The 20,949-nt window shown below is 38.4% G+C and overlaps 1 protein-coding gene across 6 annotated transcripts in view; it reads left to right on the top strand.

The window, feature by feature from the left end:
* The window catches only part of BCAT1 (branched chain amino acid transaminase 1), a gene marked incomplete at both ends in the record, with an annotated part of 39,829 nt that extends 19,415 nt beyond the window's left edge, over nucleotides 1-20,414 (top strand). For 2 of the 6 annotated variants that reach the window (XM_079549312.1, XM_079549313.1), the window contains 7 exons: nucleotides 835-954; nucleotides 3,128-3,291; nucleotides 4,933-5,075; nucleotides 11,148-11,233; nucleotides 12,926-13,066; nucleotides 14,276-14,350; nucleotides 20,373-20,414. In XM_079549312.1, coding sequence (XP_079405438.1) covers nucleotides 835-954; nucleotides 3,128-3,291; nucleotides 4,933-5,075; nucleotides 11,148-11,233; nucleotides 12,926-13,066; nucleotides 14,276-14,350; nucleotides 20,373-20,414 — 771 coding nt within the window. The remainder of the gene's footprint in view (nucleotides 1-834; nucleotides 955-3,127; nucleotides 3,292-4,932; nucleotides 5,076-11,147; nucleotides 11,234-12,925; nucleotides 13,067-14,275; nucleotides 14,351-20,372) is intronic. The other 4 variants (XM_079549316.1, XM_079549314.1, XM_079549317.1 and 1 more) reach the window with 2 other exon arrangements.
* Nucleotides 20,415-20,949: the final 535 nt, after the last annotated feature.

The following is a 20,949-nucleotide window of genomic DNA, read 5'->3' as shown; positions in this document are numbered from 1 at the left end:
GGCATCTTACTCTCCTTAAATCAGAGCATATGTTTATTTTCAGAGTGCAAATCTCCGAAATTTTATGGTAGTACACTTCTGAACTACACTAACTCTTGAATAGTTCTCTTAAACTTTAAGAGATCCTATTCAGTGAATGGTTTGAAATTATTTTTTCTGTTAAAAATGGTGTTTTCCTTTCTCCATTGTGCCTCAAATAAATACAGTCTTTTTTCTGCGGGATGACCATTGTTCTGTAGGTACTTGCATACAGACTATGATTAAATTGCCTCTGTCATGACTGTTGTTACTTTTCTTTTTACCTCAGTTAAACCCTTTCACATCTGAGTGCCTTTTTTGTTTGTGCTGGAACTTGATGCTGCTTTTAGAAGTTGTATATTGGCCAATTAATTTCCTCCTATGCTTACTTGCTTTGCAGTAAATCTGGGAGTCTTAGTGTGCCCATTGGAGCCATAACCAAAAGGATTCTTCTGCTTTTTGCAGAAGAGTGGGTTCTGGAGCTCACAGCACCCCCTGGGAAGTGAAGGAGTTGGCTGCACAGGGAGTTCTCTCCGTGTGCTTTGAAGGCAAGAAGTATCAGTGGCTGCTTTTTTCTACCTCAGGAGGATGTTTTGTAGCATCAGGAAAACATTAAGGATAGTGTATAAAAAGGAACAGAGTCAAAGACAGTGGGATCTTAAATCTTTTAAGAAATTAATTTGAGGAAGTTATTGTTGTCCTGTAAAAACCTATGGGCTGATGAGTTGTTCAACATAACATATGGATCTATCAAGATGACAGTGTTTGGGTTGTATTCTTTAATTATATTTTTTTGCTTTCTCTTTTCCTTCTTAGTGCTTTGACCAGAATGAGCTGTTAGAGTGCATCCGGAAACTTGTGGAAGTGGAAAAGGAGTGGGTCCCATACTCAACTGCTGCTAGCCTGTATATCCGTCCTACCTTAATTGGAACTGAGGTTTAAACTTTCTTTTTTTTTTTTTTTAATTTTTAAATTGAGTGTATTTAATCATTGGGCAGAAGCCTTCATCCATATAGGAAAATACACAGCAGTCACTAGGCAAGAGTATGACAGTTGGGGCACAAATTATTCTATGTTTCACCTGAGTTAGTCGCCTGTAGCACTAAGCAAATTTATGTTGACCACACCACCACCTAGTGGACATACTGGTTCAGAACACAGAGCAAAGTGTTTCAATTGCCTATTCTAAGCAATTACAGTAAAATTTAAATAAACTTCGTTTTTATACTAAAAGAACAAATGCCTTTTAAATTTTAAATGTTAATGTATGCCTTTAAAATGCTGATAGCCCGGGGAATATGTGAGAGAACAGAAATTTGCTCTGTAGAGTTTTGGAAGATTTTATACGCTAAATTATGATTCTTCTACAAGAAACTCGTAGCAGAACTAACAGTGTTAATTTGTTCTTGAATCCAGACTTTAGCTGAGACTTCTTATCAGCTTGATATTAGCATGTGCTCTGTGAGCTGCATGTGAATATAAGTGAAGCGTGTGGTATTTATGAAGTTAATTAGAAACAATTTATTTTAGTTAAAACTTTACGGTTTTTCTTAGTAGAAAGAGAGAAAGCTATAACAGAAGAGTATAGGACAAAGCTACTAAAGAATATATGATTCCTAGTTAAGCAGGTCACTCCTCTGTGATATCTGTATCTATACACGGCTAGCCTACTTTAGCATTATGCATTTCACACGTGCTTTAAGACTTCATTAGTTTAATCTCTGTAAAGTAATTGCAAATTTTCACATAGATCACCATTCAGCAACTGTGTAAAGTATTAATGTTATTTTTTTTTTTTCCTGTTTTGTTTTGGAAGTTCTTTTGCTGTTGAGCTTTCTTTCAGGTTAGCCAACTGGTCTTTCTACAGTGTCATGTTATACTTCGCTAAATATTTTTCAGATTAACCCACCTAGGAAAACTAATCGTTACAGCTACTGAATAGTTGCATTAGAATGAGGCAGTTCTCCATTGTTTAATATTTGCCTTGTTAAAACTTTTGCTGGAAGAGTAAGTTGGACAGAAATCAAAAGCACCCTCTTTACAACTGAGGAAGGCTTACTTGAATTTTCCAGTAGTTCCATGTTTACACTATTATTTCACCTCCCAGACTAGCTTCATGTACTTTGTGCAGAATATTTGCCTAGAGTTTTGGTCCTGTTAAATAACATTTTTTGTTTTAGTGGAGACCTAACCTAAGAAACCAAAGATGAGCTTGTAGTTTTCAGTGGACTAGTTCCTATGAGAGGAGAGAAAATAGTAAGTAGCCCATTTAGCTGCATACAATAACCCAAGAATTGCTTGTAGTGCAGAACCTCCACAGGTTCACTCCAACCTAAACCATTTTGTAGTCAGTAAGTAGCAAAACTTTTTTTTTTTTTTTTTTTTATAACCTGCAACAAGAATAGAAAATTAAGTGGGTTAGATACATGATCTAGAGCTTTGCTCTAGAATCACACAGCTAAAGAGAATTTTGACTTTGACCTATGTCAGACTTTTCACTTTCATCTTTAAATGTTGCTGATGATGACCTCAAGTGTGAGAAGCCATCAGAGGGGGCGCAGGAAACAGGTTATTTCCTGTCCTGTGTGAACCATTTACAACAGACAAATCATTTTAGGCTGTCACTCTGCACAGAGACATCACTTGACTCTCCAGCAGTTCCAGTTCTAATAGGCATTGGCTAATTCTTGTCACTAATGCTGACTGTGGTTTCTCCATTGTTGTTATTGCTAGTGGTAGTCTTTCCATCTGTCCTCACATGGCTTCACATGTCTCTACTTTGATTAATTCATAGAATTACAAGTGTTTTTTTGAGGTAATTTCTGAATTCTTAAATAGCTTCAAGATTAATATATAAATAAGTAAAAAAGCCATAAGTGAATGGAATAAGAGAATGGAATTCTCAGCATGTAAAATCAGGTCTATATTACGTCGACTGGGAAGGAATTTAGGTAAATATTTCCTCTTCATTGCAGAACTTCACATTGTTCTGGTAAAAGCACTCCCTGTTGTGGTTCATTGAAAGTGTTTCCAAAGCTAATTATACATCATCTAATGTTTGGAGTGAAGTTCTCCAGTAACTTGCCTTGCTTATATTCCTTATTTTTAGCCTTCTCTTGGAGTGAAGAAGCCAACTAAAGCCCTACTGTATGTCATACTGAGTCCTGTGGGTGCTTACTTTTCAAGTGAATGCTTTGATCCAATATCATTATGGGCAGATCCGAAATATGTAAGAGCCTGGAAAGGAGGAACAGGAGATTGCAAACTGGGAGGGTAAGTAAACCTGATTCTGCATTTGTGTGGAATCTTCATATACTTCAAAAAAGAGATTCATTTTTTTAAGCGATGAATCTAAGCCAGCAAAAATAGAAGTATTAGATATAGTAGTTAAGCAAATAACGTACTATGACAAGCATTTCAAAACTGTATTTTCTTAATACTTCTTACACAATTCAATTGCATATTTTTTCTCTGGACTTTTTGGAGAGAGAATTATACATCACCTCAAGTTGAGAAATGGGGCCTGGAAAATGTCCATGCAATACTCTGACTGCTTTCCTTGCAGAAGTTGACACTGCAGATACAACTTCTGTGACACAGCATTCAGTATAGCAACCTGCTGCCAGCTGGTTGAACTTCTGCCTTAGCAGACAGTCTTTGACAAGCCATCTGCAGTAAGCTGGGGGTATACAAGTGTCTGTGGAAAATCAGGAGACAATTATCTGTGTGTACGTGAGCATGGTCTGGAAGTTTTCTGCTGAACTAAGCCAAAGCACCACTTACATAGTGGTTACTGTCCAGGTACTTGAGTTGTCTGAATGAAGCTGCTTAGGACCTGACCAGAGCAAGCAACTTGGATGTTGTTAGATAATGTGATTTCATTATGTGTACTTGGGCATCGGTTTAAACAAAGATTCTATTACCTTCCCAAGAGGTTTCTTTCTAGGCAAGATGTTAGTATTTGTCAAATGCTGCCTAGCTGAGCTAGTAGAATAATCAAGTGGCAAGAAAATTGCTTTCCTTTACATTCATTCTGATGTTTTGAGATTTTTAATGTCTACTTGTGGGGTTTTGTTTTGTTTTGGAAATGTATTATTTCCTGTACACTATTTTATCAGCTGTTTACAATGGGAATGCTCTGGAATCACTGCTGACTTGATTTGCAATTGTAGCCCACAGGGGAGATGTGAATTCAAGAGCAGTCAGAACTTCAGAGCTGCTGTCTTGAGCTTGTGATAGCCATTGAAGATCAGAAGTGATAGGGTTTGTGTTTTTTTCCCCTTTAGAGCAGGTACAGGGTAAACAGTAATTATGAAGTCAGGTTCACCAGGTAGGCAGCATTTTACAAAAACATTTGCCCCTCCAGGATAGAATTCATCAAGTCCAGTCTATAGCTTCTGGAGCTACTAGTTCAGTAAATGTCTTTTACTAGACAGGAAACTGCTCACCTTTGAAGACTGTGTATTCCAAGAGATCTAACTACCCATCTATTCACCTGACATGTTAGATGAGGTGGATAGTTTGAGTTTTGCTTTTTAAAAGCCATGAGCTGGATGGAAATTGTTCTCTCTCCAGGATCCCAACTGCTACATAAGGATAAATTATTTGCTAAGCTATCTTCTTGCAATGACTGAAGCATCTAGAAAATGGATAAAGATTGGTTTTTGAGAAAATTTGAATGAGTGTGTTTCAGCTGTTGATGCTGCTTAGCTCTTCACAGTTTTTGACTTGTAGATGCAAAATGATTTAGTAAAATACCAGGAAAGTACTTCCAATAAAGTATCTCAGGGAGAAGCAGTGATTAAGTAGAGCACTTGCTCATAAAGGACATGTGTACTGAACCATCCATAGAAATAAACAAATACTCATCCAGACACTCATTATCTGTTTGCTCTTTCTTTTTGTTTCTGAAAGGAATTATGGTTCTTCTATTTGTGCTCAGCAAGAAGCCCTGGAGTTAGGCTGCCAGCAGGTTCTGTGGCTGTATGGAGAAGATCACCAAATAACCGAAGTTGGAACAATGAATCTATTTCTCTACTGGATAAATGAGGATGGAGGTACAGTAACACACAAAATGAAAACTCTAATACAATAGACAGTTGGGACAAGAGTGCAGTTATTCATACTATGTGTACAAGGATTCTAGAAGCGAATTTGACCCCACAAATACTGTCACAAATATTTTTTGTGGTAGTGGGATAGTTACCTTCTCCCGTAATTCATGAAATGATGGTTACGAGTGCAGATCATAAAATTTTTAATGAAAATGGCTTAACAAAATGAATGTCTATTCTGTTCTGAAAACTGGTAGGTGACTGTTAATCATACCATTATAAAAGAGATGACCTCAGAGCAGCTGTGAGCAAAGCATGTTGATAACGTACTAATCTGCTGAAGCAGTCCACATGTTCAGGGTGTAGTCATACAAAGGATCACACTGCAATTCGCTGCCAATTTTAGATGATGTTTCATCTTGGTGTCGTGTCAGAAACAATGCAGCCATGCTAAAGATGCCTTATGGTTGTGCAACTCTCCAGATCCTGTCCCTTTCACATGAATGGTTCCAACTGTCACTTTCCAGCAAGTGATATGTTCCTGAAGCACGACCAAAAGTGCTTCAGCATCTGACTGATAAAGCAGTAATCTCTTTCTTTGAAGAATTTGAAATCTAGTGGAGGCAGACAGAAATACATCAATCAGCATTCCACATCACTAGTGTTCTGTTGATACTTTGAAGATATGCTATCATTCTTAAATATATTTTTACCTTTTTGCATCCCCAGTCACCTGTGAGTATTGTACATGTTGCTTAGAAAACTATCTAGTTAATGAAGAGCCATTTATTTTGGTGTCTGAGAGTTCAGCATCTCAGAAACACCCACAGTGGTTCAGAAGTGCTGGTTCAGAAGACTGCATGAGTTTGAGTATTTGGAGAACTGAGCCAATTTATCTGGTAGTGAATGGAAGAATGCCTCCTGACTTTTGAGTTCTTGCCCTCCATGAAAATTGCTAATTTTTGCATGGCACCATATGCGGAGTTTAATTTCTGGTTTAGCCAGAGTGCCATGGCTACCTTTGAAAATTGACGCTTTTCTGACTGTGCTCATGGGAATACTGCTACCTGACTCTCATGCCCAGTTTCTTTTCTTGTTCTTCTACAAAATCTTTAGCATTTCTTTAAGAAGAGAAATTATGTTCCCTCCATGCTGAATGAGCCTGTGAAGTCTTGTGAATGAACCTTTAAATATGAGAAATCTTGTTGTTATAGCAGCAGTGGACTTGTCAGTGTATTTAGATGCCTTGTGTAACTTTGCTAGAGAGACATGAAAATAGATTCTGGCTCATTCTAGCCAGGGAAAGGACAGTGAAGGGGGTGCATGATTAGAATTCAGTGTTCTTATTGTACTTAAACCAGGAATATGCTGGAATTACCCAGCTGCAGCACCGTTCTTTTCCAAAGATCTGCCAATCACTGTGTTACCAGTGTACAACTGAATAGTGCCATTGTGAGATGGCTGTAACAAACAACTTGTAATTCATGCCACCCAAGCTAACTGTATACTGGCAAACCTGCCATTTCACAGGACATGGTCATTAGCATTGTTGGAGCACTTCAGAGTCTTTCAGTGTGGTGACTAATGCTTAATTTGTGATATCTTTGGTTGAAAAATCATTCCTGCTGACAATGTGTGCCATCATATACCTGCTTATAGCCTTACATTGTGATTTAAAGAGCATTTGCTATTATTTTCTCTTACTTTGCAACAGATACTTAGGCAGTGCATTTGTTTTGTTATGCAAATTCTGCAGCTGAGAGAGTGATCTAACACAAAAATAGCGAGGCAGAAATTGCAAATGATCACCAAAAGGAAAATGCTCTTGTTTGTGTGTTCAAGGGTCACTGCAGGATAGTCCGAATGTGCTCTATGTGGTGTTGTAACAAACCAAGTTTCTAACTCAGTAAAGTCCAAACTAAGGAACGTCCATACTTCCAATGACAGCAGGCTTTTCTTCTTTCTTTTCTTTTCTTGTTTTTCTTGTTTCTTCTTTGCTGTATATTTTCAGTTACAGCATTGCCTCTAAACATGACAAGCTGGTTTGGAGACAAAACAACAGAGGAACCTGAAAAAAAAGTCTCATTTATAACATCATGGAGGTAGTTGGAGGAAACTACTCAATTTCTTGTAAAATTATATGCCATGCTCTGTGCTATTTATATGCCCACTGCTCCTCTGGCTGAGGCTTTCTACTGTTTCATAAATAAAGGAGCATGATATTCCATTCATCAATGACTGTTTACAGTTTATGCTCACAAAATGAAAATTTTAGTCACCCAACCGTGCTTTCCACCTGTCTTTTCAGAGCACATATCAATCCCAAGAAGCTGTCGACATTGAAACTCCTGTTTCCTTTAATAATATCGGTTCTTCTGCCTAGAATTTAGGCTTGACTTTGTGAAAAAAATGTAGAATTTAAATATATGTCTAATCTGAAGGTTGCTAATTAGAAAAGTTCTGCATTTTCCCAAAATTGAATTTCTTAAGAATGATTTGGAACCGTCTGGGCTCTACTTCTAGATTTACTGATAAGACATAAATAGCATTCAAGTATTATTTAATGTTCTTGTGCTGTTATTAAAATTGGGAGAAACAGTGCTCACTTCAAAATAGCACACATTAAGTTAAACTTTCTAAAGAATTCTCTTGTACATTCAGTTAAAATACCAGGCAACTTGATTTTTATTTTTAGTGGTTAAAGGATTATTTCTACTGCTTGAACGTGTTAGAATCATATAATTTTTTGAGTTGGAAGGGACACTGAAATGTCCTTTAGACCAACTCCCTTGCAGTGAGCAGGGACACCTACAGCTCAGTCAGCTTGCACAGAGGCCTGTCCTTGAATGTCTCTAAGGATGGGGAATCCACCAGCTCTCTGGGCAACCTATTCCCATTATCAGGTAGGCTATAAAGAAGGTAATTATTGTGGCTTCTGCTGCATTAGAAGCTCATAGCAAAAGCATAGTGGAGAGAGCAGCTTGATCAAGGTGCTAGACAGAGAAAAGGAAGGAGAAGTAATTGAAGAATGTAAATCAGCTGAGAAGCAAAGATGAAGTGATTTCACGAGGGGAGAGTAGAAGAAAAGCCTAAGGGAAAAACAAGGAGGAGACAGAAATAGAAAGGGCCAGAACAAATTGGGAACAGAAATCAGCCATTTGTAATAGTGAAATTAGGGTTTCCTGGGTTCTCTTTGACCCTGAAGATCACATGGTATCTGTTATGATTTTGGTAAAATATAGTATATTTCTCTGCATTGTTATGGTATGACTAGTACTGAAATCATATTATCTCATATGTTCATAAATGAAAGTGTATAAAAATGGAAGCTTTGTAAAATGAAAGTCTTCATTTTAAAAGTACCTGTAAGCCCTCTGAGGGAGTTTCTTAGTTATGGCATTCTGTAGTAATTGGGCACATCAATATGACAGGAGGATTGGTGTGATAGAAAGGTGCTGTAAGGGAAGGGAAAAAGATTGCTTATTCATATCAGAAAATTCCAGGTTTGCAGAGGAAAGCTCCACCAGAGAAGGATCACCAGAAAGAGAGCCTTCCCCAGTGGCAGTCAGTCCTTAAATGAGTTCTAAGAGAGGTGCAGCCAGGCTCCACCCCTTCTGGTCACACAGCTGAATTGTCTTCATCTGTGCTCCCTGGGCTGACCAGGTCCTTTCCCCAGTGCTCAATCAGTGGTTCAGGCCATGACACAACAGTTCCCATACGGATGCCTATACCATACCTGGTGCAATGGGACACCAGACTGAGAAGTGCTATTACTTGTGATACTATAACGAGTAATAACAGTAGTCAAATGAAGAGAAACCTCAGCGTTTTCCTTCAGATGCCTTTTTTCCCTTTTCTTGTTGCTATAATTTTTTAGGCGTTTAGCCCATCAAAATAACTCAGAAGGTGAATTGAGCCTGTGAGCTCACAGTCTGTTTTCCTGGAGATGGACAATCTGATGTCATATGGAGACTGCTTTGGCATCAATTCACAGAGAGAACGAGCTTTTTGGCATGAGATGTTGTTTAGTATTATTATCTCTGCTGGGTACCAGGGGGAGCAGATGTTCCTTGCGTGGCCCCAGGCTGGTGGGCATCATATGTGGGCTTGACAAAATTAGGCAGAGCAGACTATCTGAAACATTAAGACTTCTGCATCCTGTCTGCTCAGTGCTGTTTAGGGGCTAGTTTGTCCTGGCATCTTTTCAAAATAGCTCATATCACTGAGTATATATTGTTGAGCTTAAACAGGCTAAGATTTGTGGCAAAGTCACCACAAACAGAATGTTATCAGGTGTGTAGGTACAAACTTTGGCATTAAGGTCCATGCTATTTTAAGCTTATTGCTAGAGGAATGCTCATATGTGGCTTGTGTCTGCAGAGTCCATAGCTGGTGAGGTACAGAGCATCAGCTTTCTAGGGTTCAGAACTGTGTCTCATTGAGAGTTTTAAATGTCTTCTTCACTTGATAGCTGTGTCAAAATAGGACCTGATAGGCATTGTGATTAGGAGTGAAGAACTTTGTATTGCTCTTGACTGTGTGGTAAATAAGAGACAGCTGCTATACTTATGAATTTGGGATAGGCTGGGGAATGATACTATTGGTGAGTCAAACCGGAGTAGAATATATAGCTCATTTTAGAGCAGCTCACTTAGACATTTTGGCATGATAGTTTGTCTATTACATGTGTGCGTATAAGGGACATGGAAACATTGGTCAGAGAATCTTGCAGTTATAATAAATCCATGACTGGTTGCATTAAAACTAACAGATATTTCCAAGAGAACGCGCAGTAAGTAACAAATTCAGTGAACAATTGTATTTATTATCCTTTGTTTCTCCTATTTCACCCCAGCTCCTGAAGTCTTGAGAAGGAGAGAGCCCATGCTGTAGTTGCCTTTAATCTGTATATGCAGTGGCTGCCAGGCAACGTTTGTGCAGATTATCTACCTGACAGTTGAAAACAGAGTCCTCAGCTGCTAAGTTCAGCTTGGTCTCTCTCAGTGCAAGGATGAACAGCATGTTTCTTCCTTCTCATTTCCCCGACCTACAGAAATTTTTTAAGACTGCTGCTTCTTCAATCTTGGTTCAAACAGCCTGGATTCAATGATTGTTTGTTGGGAGGAGTAAGGGTCATAATGGCAACATAAAGATGCATATCTTCTTTGATTTGATCTCACCTAGGTGATGTAAAAAGCCTTCATGGCTTGTAAATTCTATAAAGAGCTTAATATCTTTAAGAGAATAGAAAAGATAGTGGATTCTTATTGGGAAGAAAAAATGGTTAGAAAAAAAATTATGAAGAGAATTACTGAAAGACCCACTGACTGTGAATTTAAGTATTTACCAAGTATGGATCACTGTATATTACTGCTAGTAATTAGCAAGTGTTGGATCAACATTTATGTAATGTTCTTTTTCTTGAAAGCAAAAACAAGCTAACAAGCCAAACTAGCTGAACAGTTTTAGTTGTTGGTGATTTTGGAATTTTACTGGGTCTGCTCTTTTTGAGTAAAGACAAAATTAGGAGAAAAAAAAAGACATCTAGACCAAGAGGAAAGATCATTAAGGTGTCTTCTCAAGAAGCATTTACCAAAGTTTTTACTGGTTTGCTAGTTCAGTAAATAAGCGTCAAAATTCCCTGCAAATGTTTCGTTTTAATGTTTGGAAGTAGAAATACTGAACCCCATATACCTAAATAAAGTAAAGCAGTTCAGAGAGAGTCGTCATCTGCCCTGGCATTATTAAGTATGACTTTCTTTTGTGTCTCTGTAGTCTGAATTTGAAGACTGAGCTGTTCCGGTAACTGCACAGTGAATTCATAATATGCTGAGGAATAAATTTTGCTACCAGGCTTTAGCCATATATTTATTAATTAATTAAATATATTTATTCACCATCCAGTCAGGTATATTTGAAAGGTTCCAAACACTCAACAACTTACTGTAGCTGAATTTGTGCGATTTGTGTTCATACAGAACTCTGAGAATTTTTCATATGACAGAGTTAAGATTTTAATTTTGATTTTTTGTTGTTGTTGTTTATTTTGCTTTTTATTTCTCTTGTACGTAACAGAAAATGAACTGGCAACTCCACCTTTAGATGGCATCATCCTTCCAGGAGTGACAAGACAAAGCATTTTGGATTTGGCATGCAACTGGGTGAGTGCTTTGGCCATGCCAGAAATGGTTTCAACTCTCGTAAAATCTACTAAAGTGAGCATTCGTGCTGCTCTTTATCCAAAAGTTCTATCTATCACATGGAACAATACTGAACTTGTTAGCTCTGTATAGTATTTAACATGAACTTTCTCCTTAAGTCTACTATCACCACTAACATAAAGCAAGGATATAAATGATTACCATGTATGATCACAGCTGTATTTTATTCATCAGCACCCTGTATCTCCACTAATTTCTCATGGTTTCATTCAAAGTTGTGTTCGGGAAAGAATAACAGGAATAAGGCATGTTGTGATACTTTTGCTCTGGTTTTCTCTAAGCTTCCAACCACATGTAAGCTGAAGGACTTCCTGAAACACAGTTCATAGCTAAGTCATTTAAATCCAACTCACAATGAAGAGAGTTAAGCATAGAATACACAGACATACATAGAATCACCAAGGTTGGAAAAAACCCACGGGATCACCCATTACCAATAGTTCTCACTAAACCATGTCCCTCAACACAACGTCCAAACATTTCTTGAGCACCTTCAGAGTTGGTGACTCCACCACCTCCATGGGCAGCTCATTCTAGTGCCTGCAGCCCATTCCAGTGCCTATGCTGCACAGGGTAGGTACATTTTCCACTTGTTCATCTGCATTGAACTGTTATGCATCTTTACTCTTACTAGTACTCCTGCGGTCTGGAATAAACCTAGTGTAGATACGCATATGCAATTCTCAGTCATGTCTCCTTACAAGATAGACAGTTGTTCCCAGTTGCTAGAACTCTTGAATAGTTTCTTGTCTCCTTGTTTTTCTACTTTCTTCCTGACTTGTATTTCCTCACCCACCTGAGACCCTTCTTACATGGTGTCTGGTGTCCCAGCCCTTCTCTCCAAATGCTCTTCTATCCAGCACTAATAATATTTTTTTGTTCTCTTAAGCTCCTCTGTTCCATATTTAAAAGCATGCATTTAAATAGGGGCTAAGCTTTAGTTTGGCCTGCTAGGACAATGAAGTCTAAATAAAACCATGAAATTGAAAGTTCAGTGTTTATTATTGTTCTTTAAAAGCTTCCCATCAGTAAGTTGCTATTCATTCTTCAGCCCTTACAGAAAGCAAAACATTTCCTTTCTGGAGACTGTGTCCCACATGAATTGCTTTACTAATACCTGCTATACAGTTAATTTTTGTGGATGACAGCTGCATACAAGCATGCATCTAGTTGGCATTACAGGTAGAATTAAAAAATGTATGTTGCTTAGGAATTGTCCAAGAGTATAATGCCAAGTTCTCACACAAAACCGAGTCAAACCTCACAATGTTTGAGATCAGAAGTTGTCAGGTCCTGTGTGACGTAATCCATGACAAATTAAGCTGTATTATTCCCTAATACAGTATTGATATTCTGTATCAAGTCAGTGGAAAGTGCTGCTTAATCGTCAGCGCTGTGCCTAGCAAACCACTGGCTTTCTTGAAGGCCATTTTTTTCATTAGTCTATCTTGAATGATACTGTGAGCTTTGAAAAGATCAGAAGATCACAGCCAAAATCTGACTGATTGCAATTGGGCTAAGTAAAAATAATAGATAGTTCTGTTAGAGATGTTTCAGCAATGAGAAACAAACAAAAATACGTTTATTTTTTAAACACTTAAGGTTTCTTTTTGTTTGATTCTTCTTGTGCAGGGAGAATTTAAAGTGTCTGAGCGTTACATCACTATGAGTGACCTGACATCTGCCTTGGAAGAGAACAGAGTGAAGGAGATGTTTGGGGCTGGAACAGCTTGCATTGTATGTCCTATCTCCAAAATTTTGTATAAGGGCAAGGTAAGATGATATCACTTTCCTTTCCTCTCTAGAATTTTTCTCATAATTGTTTGCTGCTGGAAAAACAGACAAACAAACAGCAATAACAGCAAAAACCACCATACAGGTGAGATAGAAAAGCAGTACTGTCTGAGGATCGTGGTAAGGCACAAGTATGTTGTTTGCTAAGTGAGTTGCTGGTATGTTGTCAGAAGAGAAGACTCCCTCTCATCTTCTGGTCTTTTTTTGTGTTTTTTTTCCTGCTTATAACTAAGCAAAGTCACAGAATCTCAGTTCCTGAAAATGTGTGTAATAGTTCCCAGTCTGATGTGAAATACAGAAAAATACATTTTTCTACCTTTCTTTTGTTGAAAGTTTTTTTCAAAAATACAAGGCTTCTAGAATAGGTAAGAGGAGAAAGACTTCTGTCTGGAGCCAAATTTCTGACCCACTGCATTCATTCTTCCTTAGATATATCTGTTTTTCACCCCTCAATGCAGGGAATCCAGCTGTGGTACAGGAGTTGTGTCAGGAGAACGGACATCTGCTTCTACGTATTGTGCATCATATGGGAGATTTCTCTTGTAGAGATGAAAGTTCACAGGCATTTCTTTAGCCTGTTAGGCAGAGTTGATGCTATTAAATCAGCACAAAATTAATTCATAAGCCTGGAGAATTTCAGATGCATACATAGGTGCTTTGTTGCATCAAATATGACATGTACAGCAAAACTATGTAAAGTGATAGTTCTTGAATTAATAAGATGGAATAAATGTACTGATATTATGTGCTAAGATAATTTGAAAGACATCCAAGTGCTAATCTTATCAACTATAAATGTACTTGTTGCATTTCTGCACAATATACTCTGAAATGAAATACTATGTATAGGAGTTCTGTTCCAGCTTGTACAATTTATTGTCCATTTTGGACAGATCTTTTGGAAAGCTTGTATTGGCCTTTGTTTGAAAGCAGCAAAACAGTACAACTAATTTAACTTTTCACTGGCTGAGCATGCTCTCCTATAAAATCATTACAACAAACTTGTAAGTAGGACTAGAAAACTTGATAAATACTTACTAAAATCCCTGTTGTCTCTAAGGTATTTATGTGTATATAAAGTTATATGTTAGTTCATCTCTCTGTCTCTCTCTTTCTTTCTCTCTCTTGCTCTCTCTTTCTCTTTTCATCCCCGCTCCCCCTGACCCCCTCTCCTTCATTCAATGTCAGCATTTGCACATTCCAACTATGGAAAATGGACCTCAGTTAACCACCCGAATCCTGAATAAGCTGACTGATATCCAGGTAAGATATTTTATCTTCTTTAATCAGATAAAATGGTAAATGGTGACAATGTGAAAACCTTGAAACCTTGAAAATAAGTATTTTTTTTTTAAAATGTTTCTGTAGACATAGTATTATGTCTTTGCTTGGTGTGGTTATTCTATCCATTTTTTTCATTATCTTGAAAAAATATGACGCAGATTTTTTCCTTGTTCATCTTCCAAACTGGATAACACTGTTACAAGTTTCTTTTTAAGGGAAATAAATAAGTAAATAGATGAAATGTTATTATAACCACAATCATGAATGAATGTGGGCTAATCAGTAAAGATAAACAAAAACATTCAGTAGGCACAATACTGTCTTCCTCATCATAGAATCATAGAATGATGTAGGTGGAAGGAACCTTAAAGACCACCTAGTTCCAATCTCCCTGCTTGTGGGCAGGTTTGTCAACCACTAAACTGGAGAAAGGTTGTTGCCCAGGGCCGCATCCAACCTGATCTTGAACACCTCCAGGGATGGGGCATCCATAACTTTTCTGGGCAGCACGTGCCAGTGCCACAGCACTCTCTGAATGGTGATATCTAATCTCAATCTCCCCTTTTTTAGTTTAAAACCTTTCCCCCTTACCCTGTCATTATCAGACTATGTAAAGAGTCTGTCTGCCTCCTATTTCTAAGCTCCTTTTAGGTACTGGAAGGCCACGGTTGGGTCTCCCCAGAGCTTTCTCTTCTCCAAGCCGAACAAGCCCAGCTCCCTCAGTCTTTCTTCATAAGTGAGTTGCTCCAGCCCTCCAATAGTCTTTGTGACCTCCTGTGGACCCACTTCAACAGCTCCACCATGTCTTTCTTGTGCTGAGTGCCCCAGGCCTGGATCCAGTACTCCAGATGGAACCTCGCAAAAAGAGAGCAGGGGGGGACAAACACCTCCCTCTCCTTGCTGGCCGCCCTCTGTTGATGCAGTCCAGGTTACAGTTGGCCTTCTGGACTACAGGCGCACACTGCTGGTTCATGTCCAGCTTTTCAACCTCCAGGACTCCCAAGTCTTTCTCCTCAGGGCTGCTCTCAATTAGTTCTTCTCCCAGTCTGTACACCCTGTTACCATCAAACAGGAAGGAGATGAAGAGATGGGGAGGAATGGAAATAAGTCTCAGCTCGACTTCCTGGTCCGGTTCCACCCTCTGATTATTACCTTCTACTGAGAGTTCAGGCTGATGTTCAAAAAACGTGCAAATGTGGTACTAAGGAACATGGTTTACTGGGCAGTATTGGCAGTAGGTGAATGGTTGGACTAGGTGATCTCAGAGGCCTTTTCCAACCTTAATGATTCTGTGGTTCTACATATTTTGCTTTTCTACATATTTTTAACATTCATAAGTGTTGGTCTCCAGCACAACCATATTTTAACTTATATAATACTTTTTTTCCTAATACTGGTAACTCAAATTGTGCAGCAAGACCAGCTGACTATTCTTCACTAGGAGGATAAGACAAGATCAGTGTCCCTTATTCATTAGGATAATATTGGACATTACAGGCTGCAACTCAGGGAGAAAATGAGTCTAAATGTTCTTCTGTTACCTTTGTGTTGGTGGCAGAGTCAACTTTCACAGAGGCAGAAAGCAGCAGTACTCCTGCACATTCGTCTTTCAGCTGTGCTGACTTAGTGGCTTGAGATCTGGATCTTTGTCTAGGAAAAAACATAGAGATCTTTGGTTCTAAATTCTATTATTTGTTGAGGGGAGGGCTTAGTACTCCATATTCCCAGGTAAATTACATGAAATTTTATCATCTTACTACATGAGATACATAATAGTTATGCTCTAGAATCCCATATGTACCACAGTTCTGTTTCCTCTTTCTTATCCCCAAGTGCCAGATACATCACATCTAAAATCTCTGTTGATGTCCATCGCTTTATGTATTGTCATTTGTCCAGTTTTATGTCAAGGACAGGCTATCTATCAGTTCTATCAATATACTTTTCACTGTGATTCAAAGCAATCACTGTTTCCATAGTGCTGTGCTCTGTGTTAAAGACATCTTTGTTAGTATGTCAAGGATATATCTTTAAAAGCACTCGTATAACTCTTGTGTTACCTTCTGATATCTAAGTGATGCTTCTGAAATCTGTGTTAGGGCCTTGAGCAATGCATGGTTAGTTTGAATCACCACAGAAATATTTCTAATTGCAGTCCTGAAACAGCATCAAAAAGAGTTGAAGTCAGTACTACCACATTCTTGGATGTCTTATGTGACAGGCTAGGTACTGTTGGTATTACAAGACTAGTAAGTGCCTTCAGTAGAAAAATGGCTTTTGAAAATCCAGAATTGTTTTGTAAGACTGCACTGGAATGTGGGTCTTTCTCCCTTGGCCAATAGATAGTGAGTGGACTATCAAGACATATTTATGCAGCCTGTTCCCAGAGGCTGCCTTCCTTCTCTACTCCTCCTCTTCCCACACCTGTCCCGCCTTCCCTCAAGATTCGGGAGGAGGCTGCAGTGTATATTGCTTCTAACCATTATGTTCCTTAGATCTTTATACCTTATAGCTGTGCATGCAAAATTGAGTGTATTTACATGTGTTCATTAGTTGCAGATGAACAGTAAATCGATCACTCCTGAAATCTGCTGGGTTGTTACATGCAGAGATATACTTGTGTTTCTGTGTCTGCTTCTTTAAAAAGCTGAGGAGAATCTGAACACTTCATTGTTAGAAACTTTGTTTTAAAGGGCATCACAGCTGCTTCCCTCTAAGAGTCGATCATTATTTGCTGGTTACATATCTGCACTTCCCTATTTGTGAAGAGATTAATTATATCCAAGTGGACCTCAGATTCTCATTCAGAAAACATTTCTGTAACACACAGAATGGAGTATATCATATTCCTAAAATCTCAAGAGATTTTTCAGGATTCTTGTGAAAGATATTTTATATATTCCACTAGGAAGGGGGAAACAAAAAGCTCTTTGCAACATCACAGGACTATTGTCATATCATTTGGCTCTTATTCCAAAGAATGTGCAGGTTCAGAAAAATAAAATGCTATGGAAATTACAGCCAGACAGAACTTTGGTCTCTGTACCATGGTCTTGCCTAAACTAAGGCAAAGTATCCATTTCATGTTGGACAATGGGCATTTGTCAGACAGTGCTAACTATCAGTGCCAACACTGTCGTGCATTTGCAAATGGCCAGGAGGTGCAGGAATCCATATCCAATGTCATTTTACTGATTGTCTTGTATACAATGCATGCTTGTTCAACATTTTCAGATAATCTCAATTATTGTGTTTTTAAGTCTGTTTTCGTGCTGCTCATTGTTCATTTGTAAGTCTCCCATGTTCAACAGGATTTCTCTGGATATGCCCAGCTGTTCAGTGGGAACTAGAGTAGAGTGACAAATTAGAAACTCATGGGCAGAACTGATTTCATTTCTCATGCCAGTTGAGAGAGACAGTAGTCATACTGTGATATACATTTACTTTCCTGTCATCAAGTGGAAATAGTGATTACTTAGGCTGATAAAGATTTTGGATTAAATAATTACGTTGTCTGCAGTAATAGTGTGTTTATAAATCATTTTGTCGTAGAACACTGTCTTCTGCAACTGGTTGAGTTAGAAGATGTAGAGATGAGATTCTTTTCTCTAGGAATAAACTCACTGAAGTACCAGTCCAGTGTTTTTTGTGATTTTGCATTCCATACTTTGAGAATAAACAAATGTTCTGTGTAGTCTTTAAAGCAGAGATCATGATGTAACTTGGAAGGAGTGGAGAGAAGATAAAGTGTACTGTTTATACTACTGTGAGATATAATGCAATTAAACACCATAGTCAAACATAGCAGTGAAGTAAGATTTAGTTAAAAAACATAATCTTTTTCAAGTTGCATCATCTAAATGGATAGGCCAGAGGAAAACAGCCAAAGAAGAGTTATGGATGTGTTAATTTCCATCTTTAACAGCGTCAGAAAAGGAAATTAAATCTTCTTTTGTTTTGAAAATGAAAGCATCTTGACAGTGATCTGAGCATCTTCATTCTCTATTTCATTCTGGAATTGTGTTGAAACTATTGTCAAATGGCAACTTAGACCACCCCTTGCAATTTCTGAAATTTTCATCAGAGCAAGATATGGTAGTACCTAAAGCTATCAAAACTTCCAAAATAATCTGCTAGCCTTTCTCTGCTTTCTGATTTATGAGGGCTAGGAGAGTGACTGAGAAGGAGTGTTGTGAAGGTCAAAGACATCTCTTTTTTTTCTCCATTTACTGTCATCCACATCAAAATTGCCTCACATTAGGATAATGCAGTGCTTTGTGGTTAAACTAGTGATACGTCTACTTCTTCTTAAGTACAGTTTACAGGGCTACCACACTGTTACCTGGGAACATAAGCTGGTGATCCTTTCAGCAAGTAATTTTAAATAAGGTCCTCAGTAGCACCATAGGCGTGTTTAATCAACTGCATCACAGACTGCAAAACTACAAAAGCAGTATTAGTGATGTAAAGAAGAAGTAGATATGATACATGCAGAGGTCTTTTAGAAGGTTTACTTGCTGGACTAACGAATAAAACACAAGTAAGCTGAATGTCATTTCTTTGTGGATCTAGAATTGTTTTTTTCTGACTCGTTTTGATTTGGAGATGTTCTCCTTTGTCTGCTCTAATATGCCTTTTATCTCCTTTCCTGTTGATACACAACATGGATTTGAAGGAAATTCCTCTTGTTCTTGCTTGGAGGGATTATCATCAAGTGGTATTCTCAGCATACGTGAAGCCTTTAGAAGCAGTACTTTATTCTTTGCTTGGAAGTGTTTTCAAGCTCACTGAACATGGTACTGTAAAAGGTGAAGGGCTCCCAACCTACGTCTGCCACTAGTCTGTCCACCTCTGCTTTACTCAAAGACATGAGCCATATGTGCATTTTTGGGGCTCTCTGGAGTGTTGTGTGTAGGACTGGTGACGAAGAGCTTTAGAACACAAAGCCAATTCTATGATTCAAAGTGCTTCCTTGGGACTGCATCCTTCCATGGAAGTGAAACAGCTTCATGTAGTATTCTATTCTGCCTGGTATATGGGAAGACAACTTGTTTTATTTGGGTTGCAATTCTCTCTAACTGCACTCTGTGGTATTTGTGATTGGTTTTATTTCACATTCAGTCAGAATGTAATAAAAAGCCACCTTAAAAATAGAAAGAAAGAAAAAACAAATGTGTCTGTTTACTGGAGCTTGAGCAGGAGCATAGTTAAGAATAAATTAGTGAACTGACCTCTGGGAATAACTGTATTAAATTGATAGAAAGCTTTAACAAAGCAGGACTATTCTGTGTCATCTCTAGTTGTGTATTTCTGGTTCACTCATTGGAAGATGTATAAAGCTGCAAGGTACCTTTAAGCTTTTCTGAAATAAAAGACAGAAGGCATACAAAATAATGTAAACTATTAGGGTGGTGGGTTTGGATCTTTCTGAAAGTAGATTTAAGAAATTCACAGAATCATGGAATGGCTTGGAGGGAAGAGACCCACCCAATTGCAACTCCTTGCAGTGGGCAGGGCTGCCATACAACATCTCAGGCTGCCCAGGGCCCCATCCAACCTGACCTTGAGTACTTCTGGGGATGGGGCATCCACAGCTTCTCTGGGCAGCCTGTGCCAGAGCGTCACCACCCTCTCTGAGTAAAGAATTTCCTCCTAAATTCTAATCTGAACTTTCCTTCTTTGTGTTTAAAATCAGTCCCCCTTTGTCCTATCACTATCTGCCTGTGTAAAAAGTCAGTCTTGTTCCTGTTTATAAGCTCCTTTTAGGTACTGCAGTGAGTTCTTCCCACAGCTTTCTCTTCTCTAGGCTGAACAAGCCCAGCTCCCTCAGCCTTTCTTCATAGGAGAGGTGCTCCAGTTCTCTGATAATCTTTGTGGCTTCTTCTAGACCTGCTCCAACAGTTCAATGTCTTTCATGTCCTGGAGGCCCAAATTATCATCATCATCATCATTGTGCACTACTACTTTTAACTTCTAAAACTCCTTTTTTGGTTTCTTTCAGTATGGAAGAGAAGACAGCGATTGGACAGTGCTGGTGTCATGAAGGTGGAAGAGTTCAGACCCTCCCAACAGAGTAAACACAAATAATGATAACTTCTGTAGCTGCCTGTGCGTAGCCTAGTTTCTGCATCAGTTTGCTCCCTGGGATGATTGTTTCCACAATCCAGTGAATATGAACACAATCATTTTGTTTTCTACTGTAATCTTGTTAGTAGAAACCTGTCTTCTTGGTAGAGGTGCTTAATGTTAGCAATAGATCTTTCCTGATGGTTTTCTTAGTGCCTCCTTGTGTCTTATGTACAGTCTAAAAACTTGTAAAATGCTCTTCAACTGCTCTTCAGTTTATTTGGTTTATTTTAATTGCCATCGCCAGCAGAGCAAGTTGTATAAAGCAGAGAAATTGCCTGTTAGTTGTCCACAGGGTTCTATTGCCATTATTCTGCCTTTTGCTCTGTGTTCAAAAAACAATTAAGTTTAACTACATGCTCTGTCCTTTTCTAACCTGCTTGTATGGGAATTCCTGAATTTTTGTAGCCTCGCAGATTCCGTCATCCATATTCTGTCAGATAATGACTCCA

This window comes from Tetrao urogallus (genome assembly GCF_951394365.1).
Source record: "Tetrao urogallus genome assembly, chromosome: 1".
NCBI lineage: Eukaryota > Metazoa > Chordata > Aves > Galliformes > Phasianidae > Tetrao > Tetrao urogallus.
The sequence above is the reverse complement of the archived record's forward strand: the minus strand, read 5'-3'. Positions and strand labels throughout refer to the sequence as shown.